The sequence below is a fragment of the Mugil cephalus genome, chromosome 1 (genome assembly GCF_022458985.1).
Source record: "Mugil cephalus isolate CIBA_MC_2020 chromosome 1, CIBA_Mcephalus_1.1, whole genome shotgun sequence".
Classification (NCBI taxonomy): Eukaryota; Metazoa; Chordata; class Actinopteri; order Mugiliformes; family Mugilidae; genus Mugil; species Mugil cephalus.
This window is the reverse complement of record NC_061770.1, coordinates 31,091,690-31,108,370: the sequence shown is the minus strand read 5'-3', so window position 1 is coordinate 31,108,370 and position 16,681 is coordinate 31,091,690. Positions and strand designations below refer to the sequence as shown.

At 40.3% G+C, this 16,681-nt stretch overlaps 3 protein-coding genes across 4 annotated transcripts; 2 read left to right on the top strand and 1 right to left on the bottom strand.

Moving 5' to 3' along the window:
• Positions 1 to 860: 860 nt before the first annotated feature.
• Positions 861 to 6,003, top strand: LOC125015979 (RUN and FYVE domain-containing protein 2-like). Its single transcript, XM_047598121.1, has 10 exons — positions 861 to 1,129; positions 1,225 to 1,338; positions 1,472 to 1,522; positions 2,879 to 3,001; positions 3,294 to 3,404; positions 3,973 to 4,038; positions 4,261 to 4,356; positions 4,454 to 4,540; positions 4,631 to 4,726; positions 4,819 to 6,003. Exons 1-10 carry the CDS (start codon positions 947 to 949, stop codon positions 4,933 to 4,935), a joined length of 1,044 nt encoding a protein of 347 aa, XP_047454077.1. The 5' UTR covers positions 861 to 946; the 3' UTR covers positions 4,936 to 6,003.
• Positions 6,004 to 6,142: 139 nt separating this feature from the next.
• LOC124996001 (low affinity immunoglobulin gamma Fc region receptor II-b-like) lies at positions 6,143 to 10,057 on the bottom strand. Its single transcript, XM_047568795.1, has 6 exons — positions 10,031 to 10,057; positions 9,430 to 9,730; positions 8,627 to 8,869; positions 8,112 to 8,225; positions 6,668 to 6,727; positions 6,143 to 6,466 (listed from the first exon to the last, which is right to left on the bottom strand). The coding sequence occupies exons 1-6, from the start codon at positions 10,055 to 10,057 to the stop codon at positions 6,363 to 6,365; spliced, it is 849 nt and encodes a 282-aa protein (XP_047424751.1). The 3' UTR covers positions 6,143 to 6,362.
• A 1,342-nt stretch (positions 10,058 to 11,399) lies between these two features.
• On the top strand, positions 11,400 to 16,572 carry LOC125016051. 2 transcript variants are annotated; one of them, XM_047598227.1, is made up of 6 exons: positions 11,400 to 11,435; positions 13,224 to 13,256; positions 13,362 to 13,658; positions 14,129 to 14,377; positions 15,665 to 15,805; positions 15,952 to 16,572. In XM_047598227.1, exons 1-6 carry the CDS (start codon positions 11,405 to 11,407, stop codon positions 16,062 to 16,064), a joined length of 864 nt encoding a protein of 287 aa, XP_047454183.1. In that variant the 5' UTR covers positions 11,400 to 11,404; the 3' UTR covers positions 16,065 to 16,572. The 2 variants fall into 2 exon arrangements, with proteins under 2 accessions (XP_047454183.1, XP_047454177.1); XM_047598221.1 differs by lacking the exon at positions 11,400 to 11,435 and having other exon boundaries at positions 13,229 to 13,658.
• The last annotated feature ends 109 nt before the right edge of the window (positions 16,573 to 16,681 follow it).

Genomic DNA, 16,681 nt, shown 5'->3' with positions numbered 1-16,681 from the left:
AAGATATTACGATCCCTTGTACCATGATCTTAGGAAAAGCTCATGTAGAAGCCTAGTCCAACTGAAAAACCGACTAGCACACTAGCACTCAGGTACTAACTAGCCTAGCCTAGCCAGCAGCAGCAGATTTCTTGTTTCAGCTGATTAAGAGAAAGAAATTCCCGTGTGTGATGTCATAGTCTCATAATGAGTCAGGACAATGAAGTATGTGACATTAAGACATTATCAACAAACGACATGAACGGAGAAGAGCAAAATACCTTGTCCTTCAAGCAGAAGGCTTAACCACAACTAGCAGAGGCAAATTTAATGCTGAGCAGCTGCCATGTGGTTTTCAGACAGTCCAGTCTTTATATTGCAATATCAACTCCAACATGTACATTCAGATAACACTTAGCTAGCTTGGTTTTCCTAAATAAAAGACAGCAAGAAAATCTCAAATATTTAAACCTGGGTGGGACTATCACAGTTATGTTTGAGCTATTTTGGTTGTTTTTTCTGAAGCTAAACTTTTGCTAGCTTACTCTCTATCATCTGGTAGCTACAATAAGCACGCTAACACCTGTTCACATCACCACTCTGTTGTGTATTTTTTAGCTAGTGATACAGATAACAAAGTGACTTTTTACTCCTTGAGGAGAGTTTCTAACCTTAAAGAGTGTATAGCATTAGCTTGTAGCATATGTTATTGTGCGGCACTTCATATTCCCCCTTAACAGTCTGGAGGAACGTCTCTTTAATTGAACGGTCTGATTTCGGGAGCGGTTTCCTGTATCCTGTTTCTTATCATATCTCTCTCTGATCAGCTAGAAGACCTTGTAGATAAAAGTCAGCTCCTCCATGATACAAATCAGCTGATAGAGAACGAACTGCAGATCCTGAAGGCAAAGCTGGCAGCAAATGAAAAAGAGGTTCCTCCTTTCACCTTAATATTCTTTTAGTATCCATGCATGTCTCTGTCCTTAATGTCCAACTAGTGCATCCTAGGTTTGTCAAAAGCTCCATGAACTTCTTTGTCCTCCAGTTTGATGAGGAGTTGACTGAAGTACAGCAGCAGCTTCGGGGTGAGCAGCAGAGGAGGGAGGATGCTGAGAAGAAGCTGCAGAGGCTGGAGACCAAGAACGAGGAGGTTTATATTGCCGTTTCCTACCCTAGGGTTTCCTATGCCTTTGAGCATTTTCATCCTCTCATTAGTTGCTGTTCTCCTCATCCTCCTAATCCCAGTTTGAAGACATGGTAGCTAAAGTGAAGCAGCAGCTTCAGGACGAGCAGCAGACGAGGCAGGATGTTGAAACTCACCTTCAGAAGCTGAAAGATGAGTTGGCGAAAAAGATCAAGGTGATGATCTTCTCCTAAATTTTTAAGTTAGTTCCTCCTTATATTTGTTGTCAAGCAGCTTCTGTTGAGGCCATTTGATATCACATCAACACAAAAGCTAAACTCAAACTCATTTTATTTCACTACAACCTAGCTACATCACTTTGAGCAACTAAAGACTGACACGAAAAAGAAGAAGCAGCAGGTAATTATTCCAGTATAAAGACAGCATTGCAGTCAATTTTCCTTAATTCAGTCTCACTCATGACTTTTCCTCCATGTGAGGAAAGATGTGATCATATGTGCATGTGGATGTGAAAGGATTTGGGTTCCGTGACTCCGCAAATGTGTTGGTTGAGACCAAAACCAGAGGTAAAAGAGAGTAAATATAGATACAACAGGCGCCCAGAAACATGTCTGAAGACATATTAAACTTTCTGCTAGGTTGCCCTAAAAATGCCTATTAACTAAATACAACCTACAAGACAAAATTATTAAATATACTATATTTGTATGTGTCTGGTGAGAAAGCTTTAAAGCACTATGATCTGTAGCAGAAATATTTTTCTCTAGAACACATTAAATTCAGATTCAAGCTAAAACATCCACTGAAAAGGGAATAAAAAGGTAAATCGAATTTTTATTGATATCGGTACAAAACAACAACAACAAAAAAATAACTACCTACACAAGCTGGCTGGTGAAAAAGCTGGAGTGTTGGTTGCATCTGTACCAAAAAGGAGAAGGCAGATGCTTTAGGAAAAACACTTAAAAAATAGATAAAACAGCAACAGCCGATTTAGAGGTGACTGACGAGCTATTTTCATAATGACAAAGCTGAAATGAGACATGTAGCATGAGTGACAACAATGCTTTCACATCAGTACCATTGAAATTTGATATTTTTCATCAGGATCAAAAGATTTAACCAAAAAAAGCACAAAAAACTTTGATCTATGCTATTTTTAGATGTTTTTTTGGTTACCTAATGACTGAAGAGGGTGGTAAATTTTAAATCTGATGCTACACAAAAACTAATAATGTATTAAACACGATATTTGAGCTAATCTTAGTCATATCCAAGACTGATTTGGAAAAAAAAATGCCCCATCCCACAATCATTAGTTTTATGGAAGAAGAAAAAAGAAGTGATTTTTTTTCAGACAAAAACACAAGTAATCAAACTGTCTTTTAAAGGTTTAAAATCCTCAAAATGATTGCATTCGTGGTAGTTTTTTGAAGTCCTAAAGTGGTTTAAGAGATTTATGTAGAAAAAGCTTAAGTTTTTAGTCTTTCCTTTGAGTCATTAATGTTTTTGTCATTAATGACTCAAAGGAGTAGTAACTTAAAATGATGCCTCAGGGTTAAGTAGAGTAGCTTGATTGGTTGATGAGATGCAGGTGAGATCTCAGCCCCACGTTGATCAGAACACCTGAGGCAGGGAGGAGTCAGACCACAGTGCAAACCCAAAGAGGGCGCCACATCCACTTGAAATAATATACTGTCTATGTCTATTGTAACTCGTAAGTTTCGTTATGAACTCTTGTTCTTCCTGTTGTAGTCTTATCTCTCCTCCCAGATGGAGGATCTATTAAATGAGGTTGAGAACATTCGTGAAGACATGGAGAGGAAGGACAACGACCTGCAGATGTTGAAGAAGGAACTGGAAACCAAGAACAAAGAGGTTTTTCGACAGTTCGATACAGTCAAAGCTCACCTCACCACGTCTTCTGCTTCATCTGACATTTCAAACTAAATCTTGTTGAAATGTATACTGTGGGGGTACCCTGACCACTTTCACCACTTTCACAAGTTTCTTTTCAGTTTCACTTTGCATATTTTTGACCCTTTGCTTTGAGAATAACTTCTTGGTGCTTATATCTAGCAAATACATGAGTAAACTCTGTGAATGACATGTTTTGTAGATTTATACTTAAAAAAGTTATAATCCATTTGCTTTGTCTGACCATTTAAAGATCATCCAGCGATCACCGGAAAGAACCTGGAGCCAGATGTTTGACGAGCTAAAGGAGACTCAAGCTCGACTGGACAAGAAGGATTCAGACATCAGGAAGCTTCGGAAAGAAGTAAATATACCCACCTCATGTCACCCTCGTACATACAGTACCTACACAATGTTTTGATGTTAGAGCTCCTTCTTCCTCGGTGGATGCAGCAGCCTGGAGCTACTTAAGGTCCAACAGTCAGAGGGTGAGTTGTTCAGGATGTTTGACTGCACTTTGGACAGTCAAGGATTTAGCTTCTTTGTCAGGGGTTAGGGTTAGGGAAGGGTTAGGGTTGAAGTTAAAGTTAGGATAGGGTTGCCATAAAATGTTGTCATCAGTATCCTGGACGACCTCAGTGTCCTCAGCAGGTGATGGACACATTGGCCCTTGTTGTACGGAATGCAAGCGTTGCCTAACCAGTCTAGTTCATTGTACATTTGTATCTGTCCTCTTACTCAATGTCCAACACACCTACCAAAAACTTCGTATGACTAAAGGCCTTTCCAACTCTTCCAACAGCACCTAGGAAGTTAATACCTTCTCCCACCATTAGTATTGTTCTGTCCATCATACATCTTTGCTTCTCGAGAATCTGTCTGCCTCGCAAAGTGAAGCTGAACTGTTAATTTTCCACGTCATATCCTTTCAGTTTGACGAGAAACTCAGTGAAGAGAAGAGGAGGAATGAGAAAGAGCACGAGACCACCACGAAGGAGGTTCGCACAGTGTCTTCAATTTAACCGCACCTTTAATTGTCGGGATGTTTGCTCATATGTAGTCAGGAAGTAAAAAGATCTTAGTGGATGAAAATACATTCACATAAACCTTGAGTTTTACAAGAAAAGTAATTTCATGTCTTAAAATGAATTAGAACTGAACATGAATGCTGCCGTATCTTTAAAGTCTCTAACAGTACATCCTCTTGTCTCTCCTCCAAGTCTGGAGATAAACAAAAAGAAGTCCTGCAGCAGCTTAGGGATGAGGAGCAGAGGAGGGAGGATGCCGAGAACCACCTGCAGACCCTGAAGGAAGAGGTGCATGCCTTCACTTTAAGATTTATTTATTCACCTTTTAAGGCTTTATATTTTAAAACACGTTTAATGTTGTGTTATTTTATATATATATGTATAGTTCAATCGTCAGTTTGAGGCTCTCACAGAGAAGAACCAGTACTTGGAGAGACAGCTGACTGAGCTAAAGGACAGACACAAGAAGGAGGTCAGTGAGTGGAAATGTGCTCCGTAACCAACTCCCTCTGGCCACATGTCCTCATCCAGAGGTAACTATCATTTATTTATCCGCCCTCAGTTGGAGGAGAAGCTCCAGGATGAGCAGCAGATAAGGAAGGATGTCGACACGGAAGTGGAGATCTTAAAGAGGGAGCTGGAGAACAAGAGGAACAAGGTTTGACTCCTCGACTAAAACTTTTCTGTTCAGTTCCCTCGTTTTGTTGAGACACCAAACAACTGAGACCCTCGTTTTCTCTCTCCCTTCAGCTAGTGGCAAGTGAAGCAGATGAACAAGAAGCTGAGACAAATGTGAAAGACTTCTCTGGAGAACAACCTCTGGTACCAGCAGAAGAAGATGGAGCACAGACCGAAGTGTCGCTCTGAATTTAGTCTCAGCCTTCATTCACATGATCTGATAAAAGCTGCTGCTTGTTAAATGAGGTGGTCGACACGGAAGCTCACTCATTTATGTTTTACTCATCTTACTGACATCTGTACATCTGTTTACAGTAAATCATCTAAAATTGTTTGTAATATTAAATAAATGCTGGACATTTTCTGATTTTAACTTTGTGAAGCTGTGAAAATAAATATCCCTTTTTGTGACTAAAAATCTAAATAAATATTTTCTGATCTTTCATGTTTCCAAAAAGTTCCTTAATCCTACACTAAATTGTCAGTTCATTAGGTACACTTTTGAAATCACTATAATATAAGAGTCTTACTCTTAATGTGGTTTTCTTTCTTTAGAGCCAGAAAAGCCAAATAAATAAATAAATAAAAATACCCCAGAAAGACAACCCAAAACTTCAGAGACAGAGGGAGGGTATTGGAGAGGATTCAGACCATCACGAATTCCCTCCACAGACCTAGTGACTGCAGACATCTCAACTACACCACACAGATGGCTCCCCGGGACACTTTTTTTGTAGCTAGAAATCTAGAGCAGCAGAAGACTCCTGGCAGTTTTAAGTACCTGAGGCCTGTTTGATTCTGGTTCAAAACTACCAAGCAGATCAGAAGACGCAGAAACAACAGGTTTATACTGCATGCTTCAAAAACTCAACATCCAACAGATTCCCACCACATTTAAGTTTGACACCAAACATCATCAGCTCCCATACCAAGAATATATTCCGATCCAGGACCGGATCCTCATCAAAGAAACAAAACGAATAAGGCCTTTGAGACTAGATCATGATATCAGGAAAGAGGGGGTTAGTGTGGCACCCAAACATGTAGGAAGGTAACAACTGAAACTCCACTACACACACAAAATAAGTTCAAAACTGCTACTGCTGAAACCCTCCAACCCTGTCTCCTCGTAACAAAACAGATTTCACAGGACAAAACACAAGTAAGATGGCTACGACCCCCCACTCCTTAACACAGCTAAAAGCCCCAGAACACAAAATGACCTGTTATTAAAAAGAAATAAAAACCTGCTTAAAAACATCTCTTCTGCTGCTATAGATACCTTGTTCCTTGGTTGATGCACCCAAGCAAAATCTCCAAGCTTTAGTCAATTACCAAGTAGCATTAGATACTCCCAGGTGTGTGCTTCCTGCTCCTTTCTTACAGACTCCGCCCCCTTATCTGGGTTATAATGCCACACTTCCTGTTGTCATCCCTGCTACATTTACACTGACTTTGTGCTGGGCTACATTTACATTCAGACAGTCTCATTTTGAGTAACCTTCGGCAGTAATTTAATTATTTCTAATATTTTTGCTAATAATTTCACTATATTAAAACAAACGGAAATCATTTAGTTAAATTATAACAGGAGTTTGTTGGAGGTTAACTTTACATCATCTGCAGGGTTTGTACATCAGCACAGGGTTAGGAGAACACCTGACAGCTCTGTAGACGACCACAGAAGTGAATGAAAAGCTTTTCCTCTTCAGTGTCAAACCTGAAATAATGATAACAAGAGTAAGACAATTATATAACAGTATCCAGTTTTAAAATGTTTCTAGTGAAAGTTTCCTCTGAACCTTCTGTCCCTCTTGTTACCCATGTAAAACATGACAGCTGTGTCATTCTCTTTGACATTTAAAATGAGTCAGAATGAGCTTAACCACATCTACACAGAAGTTTGCATACGTGCCTTTACCTTCACACTCGTGTGTGTTGGTGATTTTCGTGTACAACACAACTGCAGGTTCCTCTTGACCTACAGAACAACGCTGGTTAAACGGTTGATGTGGCGGCGTTGAAAACTCTTACAGTGAGAGATTTTGTCAAAATGTTTTGTGGAGCTGCTAGGCAGGGATATCAGGGTTGACTCCTGATTGGTTCTCTTCGTACTTGACAGATTGAAGGTTATTTATGAATAATTTAAAGTAATCCGTCAATAATGTGATATATGGTGTTCCTCAGGGGTTGGTTCAAAGACCAGTTGTAGTTTTTTTTCTACATGCTTCCTCCTGGACACATGATTCACAGAGGCATGGTGTCTCTTTTCATTTTTACACTGATGATATGCTGATCTACCTGTTAACACACCAGACAAGCTTTAACCCTTCAGAACCAAACATAAAAAGTTGGCAGTATTTGAATTACCATACCTCACAATGGTTTGTGCTATTGACAATATTCAAAGTGTGGCTGAAAACCGTGAAGTTGTGCTTTTGTCTGGAAGATGTTTGTGACATGGACCCCCTCCATCTTCTTGTGAGGGTCTCTGGTCTGGAGTACTGAATATCTGACCTGTGGAGTTCTAAGCTACATCTGCTGTTGTGGCCTCATCAACCAGCCCAGTCTTCATGGTCTGGAGTCTGTGTATCAGACCTGTGGAGCTCCATAAACTACATCTGCCCCAGTCATCATGACCTCCGCCAGTTGTCCACTCCTACCTAGATGAACAATTCACCAACCTGCCCAAGATTCCTGTTATACTCACAAACTGTCTCACAGACCATCAGCTATGTGTTTATTATTATTACTAGACCCTACATGTTTCCTTCAGCTTGATGTTTGTATCTATGACAGAAGTTTGTTTATCTTGTTTCTCCTGTTCTTCTTCTCTCTCTATCTTCTCTGGTTCTACCCGGCTGGTCTTCAGCAGATGGTTCCTCCATATGAGCTGGGTTCTGCTCAAGATTTCTTCTTGTCAAAAGGGAGTTTTTCCCTCAGGCTGATCTGGAGGTTTCAGGCTGTTTTTTGTGAAGCGTCTTGAGACGATTTGTATTGTTATTGGCGCTATATAAATAAAACTGAATTGAATTGAATTGAAATGAATTAAAGGGTAAAACTAAGTTTGTTTTTAAAGATTGTTTTGCCTGACTTGTGCGTTTATATTATTATTTTATTACTGGATTATTGTAATAACCTTTTTACCTCTCTGGATAATAAATACATCTCATGGCATTACAAAACTCAGCTGTGGGTTTTTTACTTTTTCTTATTGTTGAGACTTTTTTTGTGTGTTGTATTGTTTGAATGGCATTTTTTAACCTCATTATATGTGGCTGTTTCTAAAATTTATATTTTCATGGTAAGAGATTGTTTTGTAACGTTACCATTTCTTTTTTTCTTCCACATGAACACAGACTCACCTTTGTGTGTCTCCCGGAGACAGAGCAGCATCACTGAGAGCACCGAGATGTAGGTGCAAACCACAGGAAGTAGAATGAGCGCAGAGGAAGAGGAGGTGGGCTCAGGAAGTCCTGCTTCAAAGCAAAAACAGCAGAAGTTAGCCCTTGCCTATTACCTTACCTTACCCTGAGCCTGATAGCTCAGACAGACTGTGGTATTCAGACCATGGCCAAATAGTATGAAGGACTCTGAACTGTCCAAAAAACATTGCACAGCATCTGCAGCCTCAGCCATAATGGAGAACCACCTGACCGGGCTTTGTTTCTCCATCTTGGACTGTTCAGTGTGCAGCTTCAGATTTATAAACAGATGTGGTGTTTTACACTTGACTTCCATGTTTGATAAGGTTTACAGCTGCAGAAACACTTAATGCAAACAGAGTCCCTGTCCTCATTCTGAAGTTTGAGTATTAACTAAAGCTCCTGTGATCTACTGCATAGCTGCACAGAATTCAAAACTCGAAGACTCCCCTCACCTCTGACATTCAGCCTGCTGTCTGCTGACTCTCCCACTCCAGAGATGTTACACTTGTAGAGTCCTTCATCAGATTTAGAAACACGGTGGATGGTCAAGTTTTCTGTCGAGCTGCTCCCAACGAGAAGCTCATCTTTATAGAAATTAGCTGTGAGATTGGAGGAGTCCTTGGTTGTGCAGCGCAGAGTTACAGACTCTCCCCCCATCAATGGATAGATGGGACTCTCCAGGATCACAGAACCACCTGAAAAAAAAACAAAACAAATACATGCAAAGACTAGAGATTGATTTGGATCAGGGTGCTGCTTTTTTACTTCTAAATATAATTCATACATTAGAAAGTCATAAGAGGCTTTAGTTCAGATGAAAACCACATCTGTGCCCTAGTATAGATAGGATCCAGTGCATCTACACTAACAGGAGGAATTTGATCCCATTCCTCAGAGCAGACCCACTTCAGTTCTAAGACGTTGGTGGTTTCCTCTCAACAACTGATGCTTCAGGTTCTTCCACAACATTTCTATTGGATCAAGGTCAGGACTTTGACTTGGCCGTTCCTAAACATTCATCTTGTTCTTCTTTAACGTTCTTTTGGAGAACCGGTTGTGTTCTTGTGGAGACTTGTTATTGTTTTTTATTCATGTTTTTGTACCTTGGTGACTTATGATTTCCCCATTGTCTCTGTGTACTTATGCAACTGGATGCCAAAGTTCCCACTGGATCACTAAAGCATCTATCCATCCATCTATCCAAACTTCCGAAAACCTGCCATACATTTACTCAACACAAAATTCTAAAACCCACCCGTCACTGTGATGTTGATGGTGTTGCTGCATTCTCCTGATCCAGACTCACACCAGTAAACTCCAGAATCATGTGGATAAATGTCATCAATGAGACAATTAGGTCCATGTCCTCCATTCCAGGACGAACAGTTTTCATTTGTGCTTCTAGATGTGTTTCTTTTAATAATCCACTCAGAAGAGTTTCCCAGCCCTTCACAGCTCAGAGAGACAGACTCATATTGGAAGAACTGGGATCTGCTGGGCACGACTCTCAGAGATGCTGCAGGAAACAGAGATGACGTGTTCACAGCTGTGGTTACCTGACAAGAAAGTTGTTACCACCTTTAAATGTCAGTCTGTTGATAATAATCCTGTTTCTCTGAACATAGATCACTGGGTCCCTTCAGCCTGTCTGTAACTCCAAAGTTGAAACCAGAGAGACAAAGTTAAGACAACATGTGAAGAAGCTGTACAGCAGCAGAGTGCTACAGCACATGCAGGAGATAGAAACTGTACTAAGGGTCAAAAACAGATATACAGATTTATAGCAACATAAACCTCATTGATAATTTTTGTTGTTTTTTAAACATGTCGTGACTAAACACAAAGTACTCACCAACGATTGCACACAGGGTAGTGATCTCCATGCTTCCGGGTGGCTGAATGCTGATCTAGAAAGGCTACAGCCCACCTCCGTCACGACAGCCACAGCTTCCTGTTCTCAAGACTCTTTCATGTGTTTGAACCAAAACAACCTACCACTCACTGGAAATCAGGCCTTAAAGAAGAACTGTGGACTTTTGTAGTTTTATTGTAGCTTAAAAAACTGCTTACACTGGATTTCTGTTACAGTATGTGTGTACATTTACTTTATTGATGTTTACCTTTGATTTCCTATGTAAGTCTATAATTTGAGACCCCTGGTGGCCCCACGCTACCTGTGACTCTGCAGTCAGTAGCTTTTGGCATCCCTTTCCAAAATGACTGCCTTCACTGACTTTCCAGTTTTTTCATTATATTTTTGTTTTTACTTTTTGTCGTTTCAGATATTTAAGAAGCTTCTTCAGATCTGAAAGACTGGTGAAGAGTTGGGGTTGCCCATCTGAAACTCATGCAGCTGCGTAATGGTCATAAAGATGAGAGTAACTGGTCTGGACAAACCTCTACCAGTCTTTTAGAGCTGAAGACTTGGATGAAACATCTACTAGAAACTCTGCAAATCCAGTTGTCCTTGTCTCACCCTGGGTTTTGGATATAATTTTTTATTGATTTCTGGCTGTTGACTGTATATAAAAGCACATTTTCAGAAGAAAAGAAGTTAAGTTGAAGGTGGATAGCTATTCACATCTAATTAGTTAATTATAGAAGGTTTCCTGTGTTGACTCTTAGCCTGGCATATCCACATAAGAAGCAAAACAAGGTCAACTGAATCTGTGGAGTTTCTTGGAGACATTTTATCCAAGAAACTTTGTTATTTCTGAGCCACCAGTATCTTACAACTGAGGACTTGATGAAATGTCCTCAAGTCCAGTCGCCTTTGTTTCAGTTTGGTTTTGGATATACTGCAACCACACTAACGGGGAAAGGATTTACTTTGAAATGAGAGGATGGCCACAGAGCAAAAAGTCTTAGAGAAACAAAAAAGAAGAAGGAAAATTCAAAACTTGTGTCAACTGAATGGCATTCATCCTGATGAATGAAAAGACTGATATACTGGTTGGTTTCTGTTGTACTGAGGTGTTTTTAGACTGCAAGAAAAGCAGAACGCAACAGGAACAAAAGTGTAAAATGTTTTTCAACACTGCAGCTCTGTGTGCATGTACAGTCTCCATAGAAACAGCAAAAACAGGAGACATTTACCAAGAAGACTCTTTAGTTTTGTCTATTTAAAGAATGCAGAACCTGTGGTTTGACTTGACACTGAGTAATACAGAACAGAGAGAAGCACCATCTTGAGTTCATTTGACTTCCTTTCTGTGAGAGAACAGAACGCGATGAGGGCTCATTTAGTCCCCGTGCTGCTTGGTGAGTCTAATGCAAAACTTTACATTCATACACTTAAATATTGGTGTTAAATAAACATTAAGCTTTATAAAACAGTCAGAAATCTGGTTAACTGCACAAGAATATACTACGCCTGCAGATATTTATGGTTTTAATATGTTGCACTAAATGTTGGTAGACTTATTATTAACTTGAGTTTGGTAGTAAAACGTTATGATGATATGACTTATTATTAAAATGTTAAAACACGTGGGCATGGATGAAGCTTGGTTAAACAATTACTAACCCTAACCCTAACAATTACTACAATTCACTAAGAACACTTTAATCACTTAATGTCAGATACTTCAGTCCTTACCATTCAGTTGTGTGTAGAATTTTTCATGAAAGTACGAAAAGAAAAGACTGAGAGGGACTCAGGTCTGACCAGGCCAGACCTGCAGTGGTGACGATTCTATTTCATGTATGCTCTATGTCAAAGGTTTTGTTTAGCAGATATTAGATATTTTAGAAACAGGAAGTTCCAAACCACAGCCTGTGCAAATGATCACAGTGGAGACAATAATACGTCAGTGCATATGATTCACGTACAACCGTCATTTCACCTGTTGTCAGGATGCTTGGTTGTGTCATAGGACCCACATGCAGGACAGCAGGAAGGAAAAAAAAGCATTGAATGAAAATAAGAAAAACAGAATGCGCTGCAGAGAAAGCAGGAATATGCAAATAGCGAAAAAACACAGAATGGCAGGATGACAAAATATCAGGATGGCAAAAACATTGCAGGAAGGCAAAAAGGCAGGAAGCTGACAAAAGGCTATAGTTACACAAGAGGGATGAAACTAATAAGGGTGAAGCTCGCAAGAAGAAGACCAATAAGCAATCAAGGGAAGACAAGACACAGTGCAACACAAAACAGGAAACTAAGAAACTTATAAATAAATAAATAAATAAATAAATAAATAAATAAATAAAACAGGAAACTCAGAACATCATCATGAAAGAATCATGACACATGGTACGACCCAGGCAGACTAAACAAACCATTTGATCAAACAGATTGTGGTTCTTGGCCGGAACATAATCATTTCCCTACAGAGAGTCTGTGAAGGCTGTCAGTCATCCAGGTCATGGTATCCAAAGAGGACAACTGGATTTTCTGCAATATTGACGTTTCTCCACTCATCCAAGTAGCTTCTTCAGTTCTAAGGCACTGGTGCAACTAATGTCCATTAGCGGTTAGAGAAATTACTCAAGAAACAAGCAAGTTCTTAATGGGTTTTAGGAACCTCTTAGGAGTGGCTTCATTCAAAATGTGTTATGCCTGGAGAGGATCCAACAATCAAGGACATTAGAAATGAGAAACATGCTCCATTATGGAGAGATTCTGTGGAAGTCATCTGTAAAGGCCTCAGACCTGTCTTTTGTTTTTTACCCTTGTTTTGTTTGTACCTCTGCATCCCCTGTACGTTTATAAGTCTATATGGGTATATATGTAAGGTTTGTGTGCCCCACAGTAATAATAATTTAAAAAAAAAAAAATGTGGAAGCTCCAGGGCTGTGACCTCAACCTTCCCACCAGTCTTTTAGAACTAATGAAGAACTAATGCAAAACATCTTCTCAAAACTCTACAAGTATAGCTGCCCCTTTAAACGCTTTTCTGATATTCCTTACAGAGACTCCACCACATCTTTTATCTGGATTGTTTGCTTCCTTCCCTGTTTCTTAGATCACAACTGATTCATCAGTATATATGACTGAGTGAAACGTGAAATGCTCATCAAACTTCTCTTTCTCTTCCACTGCAGGTCTGCTTCTGTCTGGACTGACTGTTTCTTCAAGTAAACTGCTAAAGTGAAAACAGACTAAACATCATCTGATGCTATTAAATAACCAGATTGAATATATCTCATTTTCTACCTTTGACCTGTCTTTCTCTCTACCAGTCTCTCTGAGAGTCAGCCCGAACCGTCAGCAGTTTTTTACGGGGGAGTCTGTACATCTGAGCTGTGAGGAGGAAGAGGATGTGGAGGGTGAGGAAGAGGGGATGGACTTACCTGGTTGGAAGCTGAAGAGGATTTCACTCATAGAGACCGAGACGTGCGGAGCAACTGGCAACTTCAGGAGGCTCAACGCTTCTTCCTGCGTTGTCTCAAATCTGTCTCCTGTATATGATCGAGGGGTTTACTGGTGTGAACGCAGGAATGGAAAGAAAAGCATCCAAGTCACCATCACTGTTTCAGGTACGCAAGCTATCCTTTGATCATTCAATATACAGTTGCACCATCCGTATTTAGAAGCGCTACATTGATGAAAAAAAGAAAAGAAACGGTATTCGGTATGAACTGGTATACCACTCAGCCCTAGGGTTAAGTGATCGTTTTTTAAAACAAAAGAAGAAACAGCAGGGGAGAAGGACGAGAACCTTGAATCAAAAAAATCCAGAACACACTAAAAGATAACACATCAGAACTGATGGATACAGGTTCCAGGACAAGAAGTCAAACTACAGCTAAGGAGGAAGTGAAAGTTGGGTGTAATTTTTACATGATGCCAGCCTACCATTAATGCAGGTTTAAATATGGAAATAGTCTGCTCCTTCGTGACATGGTCCAACCAACGACGTGAACATGACAAGGAATGTTTTCTTTTTTCTCACGTGATGTCATGTGATTTGTGTCCATTTGCACCCTTTGTTCACTTTGTTGTGCAGCTCGTCCTTTTATCCTGGAGGTCCCTGCGCTTCCTGTGACGGCAGGGAGCAATGTCACTCTGCGCTGCAGGAATCGACAGGGTTCCACCGTCCCAGTTAACTTCTTTAAGTTCGGCAGACACAACGCACCAATTCAAGCTGCGCCCAGCGGAGAGTTTACGATCAGGGGGGTGAAGCTGTCTGATGAAGGTTTCTACTGGTGTTCTACTGAGCAGAACGTCTCGCCATCCAGCAGACTGAATGTCAAAGGTCAGGACATTATTATCTCTTTGTGCTGTAGGCGTCTGTTTTTTGATCATGTCCAAAGCACGAGTTAACCGAGTCCTGCCGTCTGATTTTAGTGCTGATTAAATCCCAAGTTATCTGGTTTCAGGGGACATTTTTTCCTTTCCCTCAGAGGTCAAGGTCCAGACTTTCCTTTAACATCTGTCCAAGGCAATCGGATCAAGTGTGCAGCCTAAATTATAGGTGTGAACAGGATGCATTTGAATGATCTGGCCTCAGTCCACATGTAGAAGTGGTCTGGGACACATTTGACCTCATTCATTTGTTCGTGTGAACACACAAAGGGTCCCGGGTCGTGTCAACTGAGAGATCCATAAATAAATAATAACATAATGTATGTGTTTTTTTTTCAATGAGAATTTGCAGCTTGTTCCATAATATGTACCATGTCCTTGTGTGTAAATGTAGAGCCAGCAACTAAAATATTCATACGGAGCATGGAAATGAGATCAGATCTGAAATGCTGGTTTGGGGAAATGCATTTTAATGCAGTACTTAAAGCTGGCCACTTTGGATCAAAAGTTCAAATGCCACAGCAAGGGTTTGAGGTTTGAGGGTGTCATTCAGCCTTACCCTGCAAATTAGCCTGAGGTTCCCCCACCTGCAAAATCTTTGCGGGGAAATGTTGGTTTGGAGTCGCTTTGTTTAGAATTTCTTATGCTTGGAGAAGATCTGCTGGGCCACTTGGACGTTGTGAACGGACTTTATGTAATGATGGATAGAAGAATAACAGTAGTCATTGACATCATCTGTCACACCAGCTTCCATCTCCTACAACTGCAGAGGGATTCTGCATCAACAGATTTGATATGTTTGCTTCACTGCGAGCAGACGTTGTTGTAATCAAATTCAACTCCATGGTGCTCAGATGAAATCTACGACTATTCCTCTTTTGTCCGTCACCACATTAAGCCACACCCTCAAACGATCTAATTGGAGTATATCCTGAGAGTCTTCAGAACAACTTCCCTTCAGGGGAAAAAAAAAAAAGGTTGTAGGAGATGGAAGTTGGTGTGACTTCCAGGTTAAGGTGACACCACATGATGAGTGCAACTGTTTCTATTGTTACTTTCATAAATGGGTCCTTCTTTGTCATCAAGGATTTTAAACATGTATCAAGGCCCAAACAGGGTGCAAACCAAAATCCATTTATTTTTCAGGCTATTTAACCAAACTCTACTCCTGTAATACCTGTATTTTTGAAAAAAAAAATTGAAGAACACTAAGGATGTTATGTTCTCACACCTACAGCTGCTTCTTCACATCCCCGCAACAACTCCAATCCCATCTTCTTTTCTCCTCTGGTCAGAGTGTTCTGCCATCTACTGGTTATTGGTGTGTACTGCATCACCACTGGACTGCTGGTTTCTATTCACTGCTGTAGGATGGATGGTTTGTACTTCTTTGCCTCATGGCATTAACATGAATTCCTTTTTTTTGTGGTATATGTGTCATTAAAGACCTCCTGGACGTCCTGCAGGTCATAGATTGATTGAAAAAAAAAAAAGAAACTCATAACTTCTTCACCTCCCCCTCAGGAAAGGCAGCAGGCATCACCACGGGGACGGTGCAGCGAGCTGAAGGTGAGCAGGTGTTGGACAACAAAAGTCTCAATGCTGCTGATGACGTTACCACGGAGCATGACTTCTGAGCTGCTTTAACAGAACAAACTGTACTTCCAGTCAAGTTAGTATTTGATTCACTAAAACTTTACCCTTTGCAAAATCTTAACAAACAAACTAAAGACATCCTGGAGAACGGCATCATAAAGCTGCCTGGATGAGCCTACTGAGTCAAACACATTTTAACAACTTTATCAAACTAAAAGAAGAACCCACATGAAGGGTCTTGATAGTTCACCCACATGAGGCTCAAACTGCTATTTTGAGCCATTAGCATTGAAGCTCCAAGTCTTTGGAAATCTGCAGGAGGAATGAAATGTCTTTTCAGAAGAGATTCACATATTTGGTGAAAAAGCATTAGGGAAGTGTTGCCCCAACATGTAGAGTTTAATATTGTACATATATATTTACATATTAACATATTTTACATTGTAAAAATGCATGAAATAAAAAAGAAATATATCATTAATGTAGATGTTCAGTGAATGTTCTTTTCTGTGTTTTATAATATCTGCTATGAAACACTTAGCCGTAATAGAGATGTGTGGGTGGTGGTGGTGGTGGTGGGGGGGGGGGGGGGGGGGGGGGGGGGGGGGGGGGGGGTGATAGGCAGGGGGGTAAAGGTATTTGAGTGTGTATGCAATTA

What these genes read in the sequence shown, in the direction of transcription:
- LOC125015979 (XM_047598121.1), top strand. Translation starts at nt 947, where the DNA reads ATGCATGTCTCTGTCCTTAATGTCCAACTAGTGCATCCTAGGTTTGTC. An exon ending in TGCAGACCCTGAAGGAAGAG is followed by an intron (nt 4,357 to 4,453) that starts GTGCATGCCTTC and finishes ATATATGTATAG; the next exon opens with TTCAATCGTCAGTTTGAGGC. An exon ending in AGGACAGACACAAGAAGGAG is followed by an intron (nt 4,541 to 4,630) that starts GTCAGTGAGTGG and finishes ATCCGCCCTCAG; the next exon opens with TTGGAGGAGAAGCTCCAGGA.
- LOC124996001 (XM_047568795.1), bottom strand. Translation starts at nt 10,057, where the DNA reads ATGGAGATCACTACCCTGTGTGCAATC. An exon ending in CATCAACATCACAGTGACGG is followed by an intron (nt 8,870 to 9,429) that starts GTGGGTTTTAGA and finishes TTTTTTTTTCAG; the next exon opens with GTGGTTCTGTGATCCTGGAG. An exon ending in CAACACACACGAGTGTGAAG is followed by an intron (nt 6,467 to 6,667) that starts GTAAAGGCACGT and finishes TCATTATTTCAG; the next exon opens with GTTTGACACTGAAGAGGAAA.
- LOC125016051 (XM_047598221.1), top strand. Translation starts at nt 13,295, where the DNA reads ATGCTATTAAATAACCAGATTGAATATATCTCATTTTCTACCTTTGAC. An exon ending in AGTCACCATCACTGTTTCAG is followed by an intron (nt 13,659 to 14,128) that starts GTACGCAAGCTA and finishes TTTGTTGTGCAG; the next exon opens with CTCGTCCTTTTATCCTGGAG. An exon ending in TCACTGCTGTAGGATGGATG is followed by an intron (nt 15,806 to 15,951) that starts GTTTGTACTTCT and finishes CCTCCCCCTCAG; the next exon opens with GAAAGGCAGCAGGCATCACC.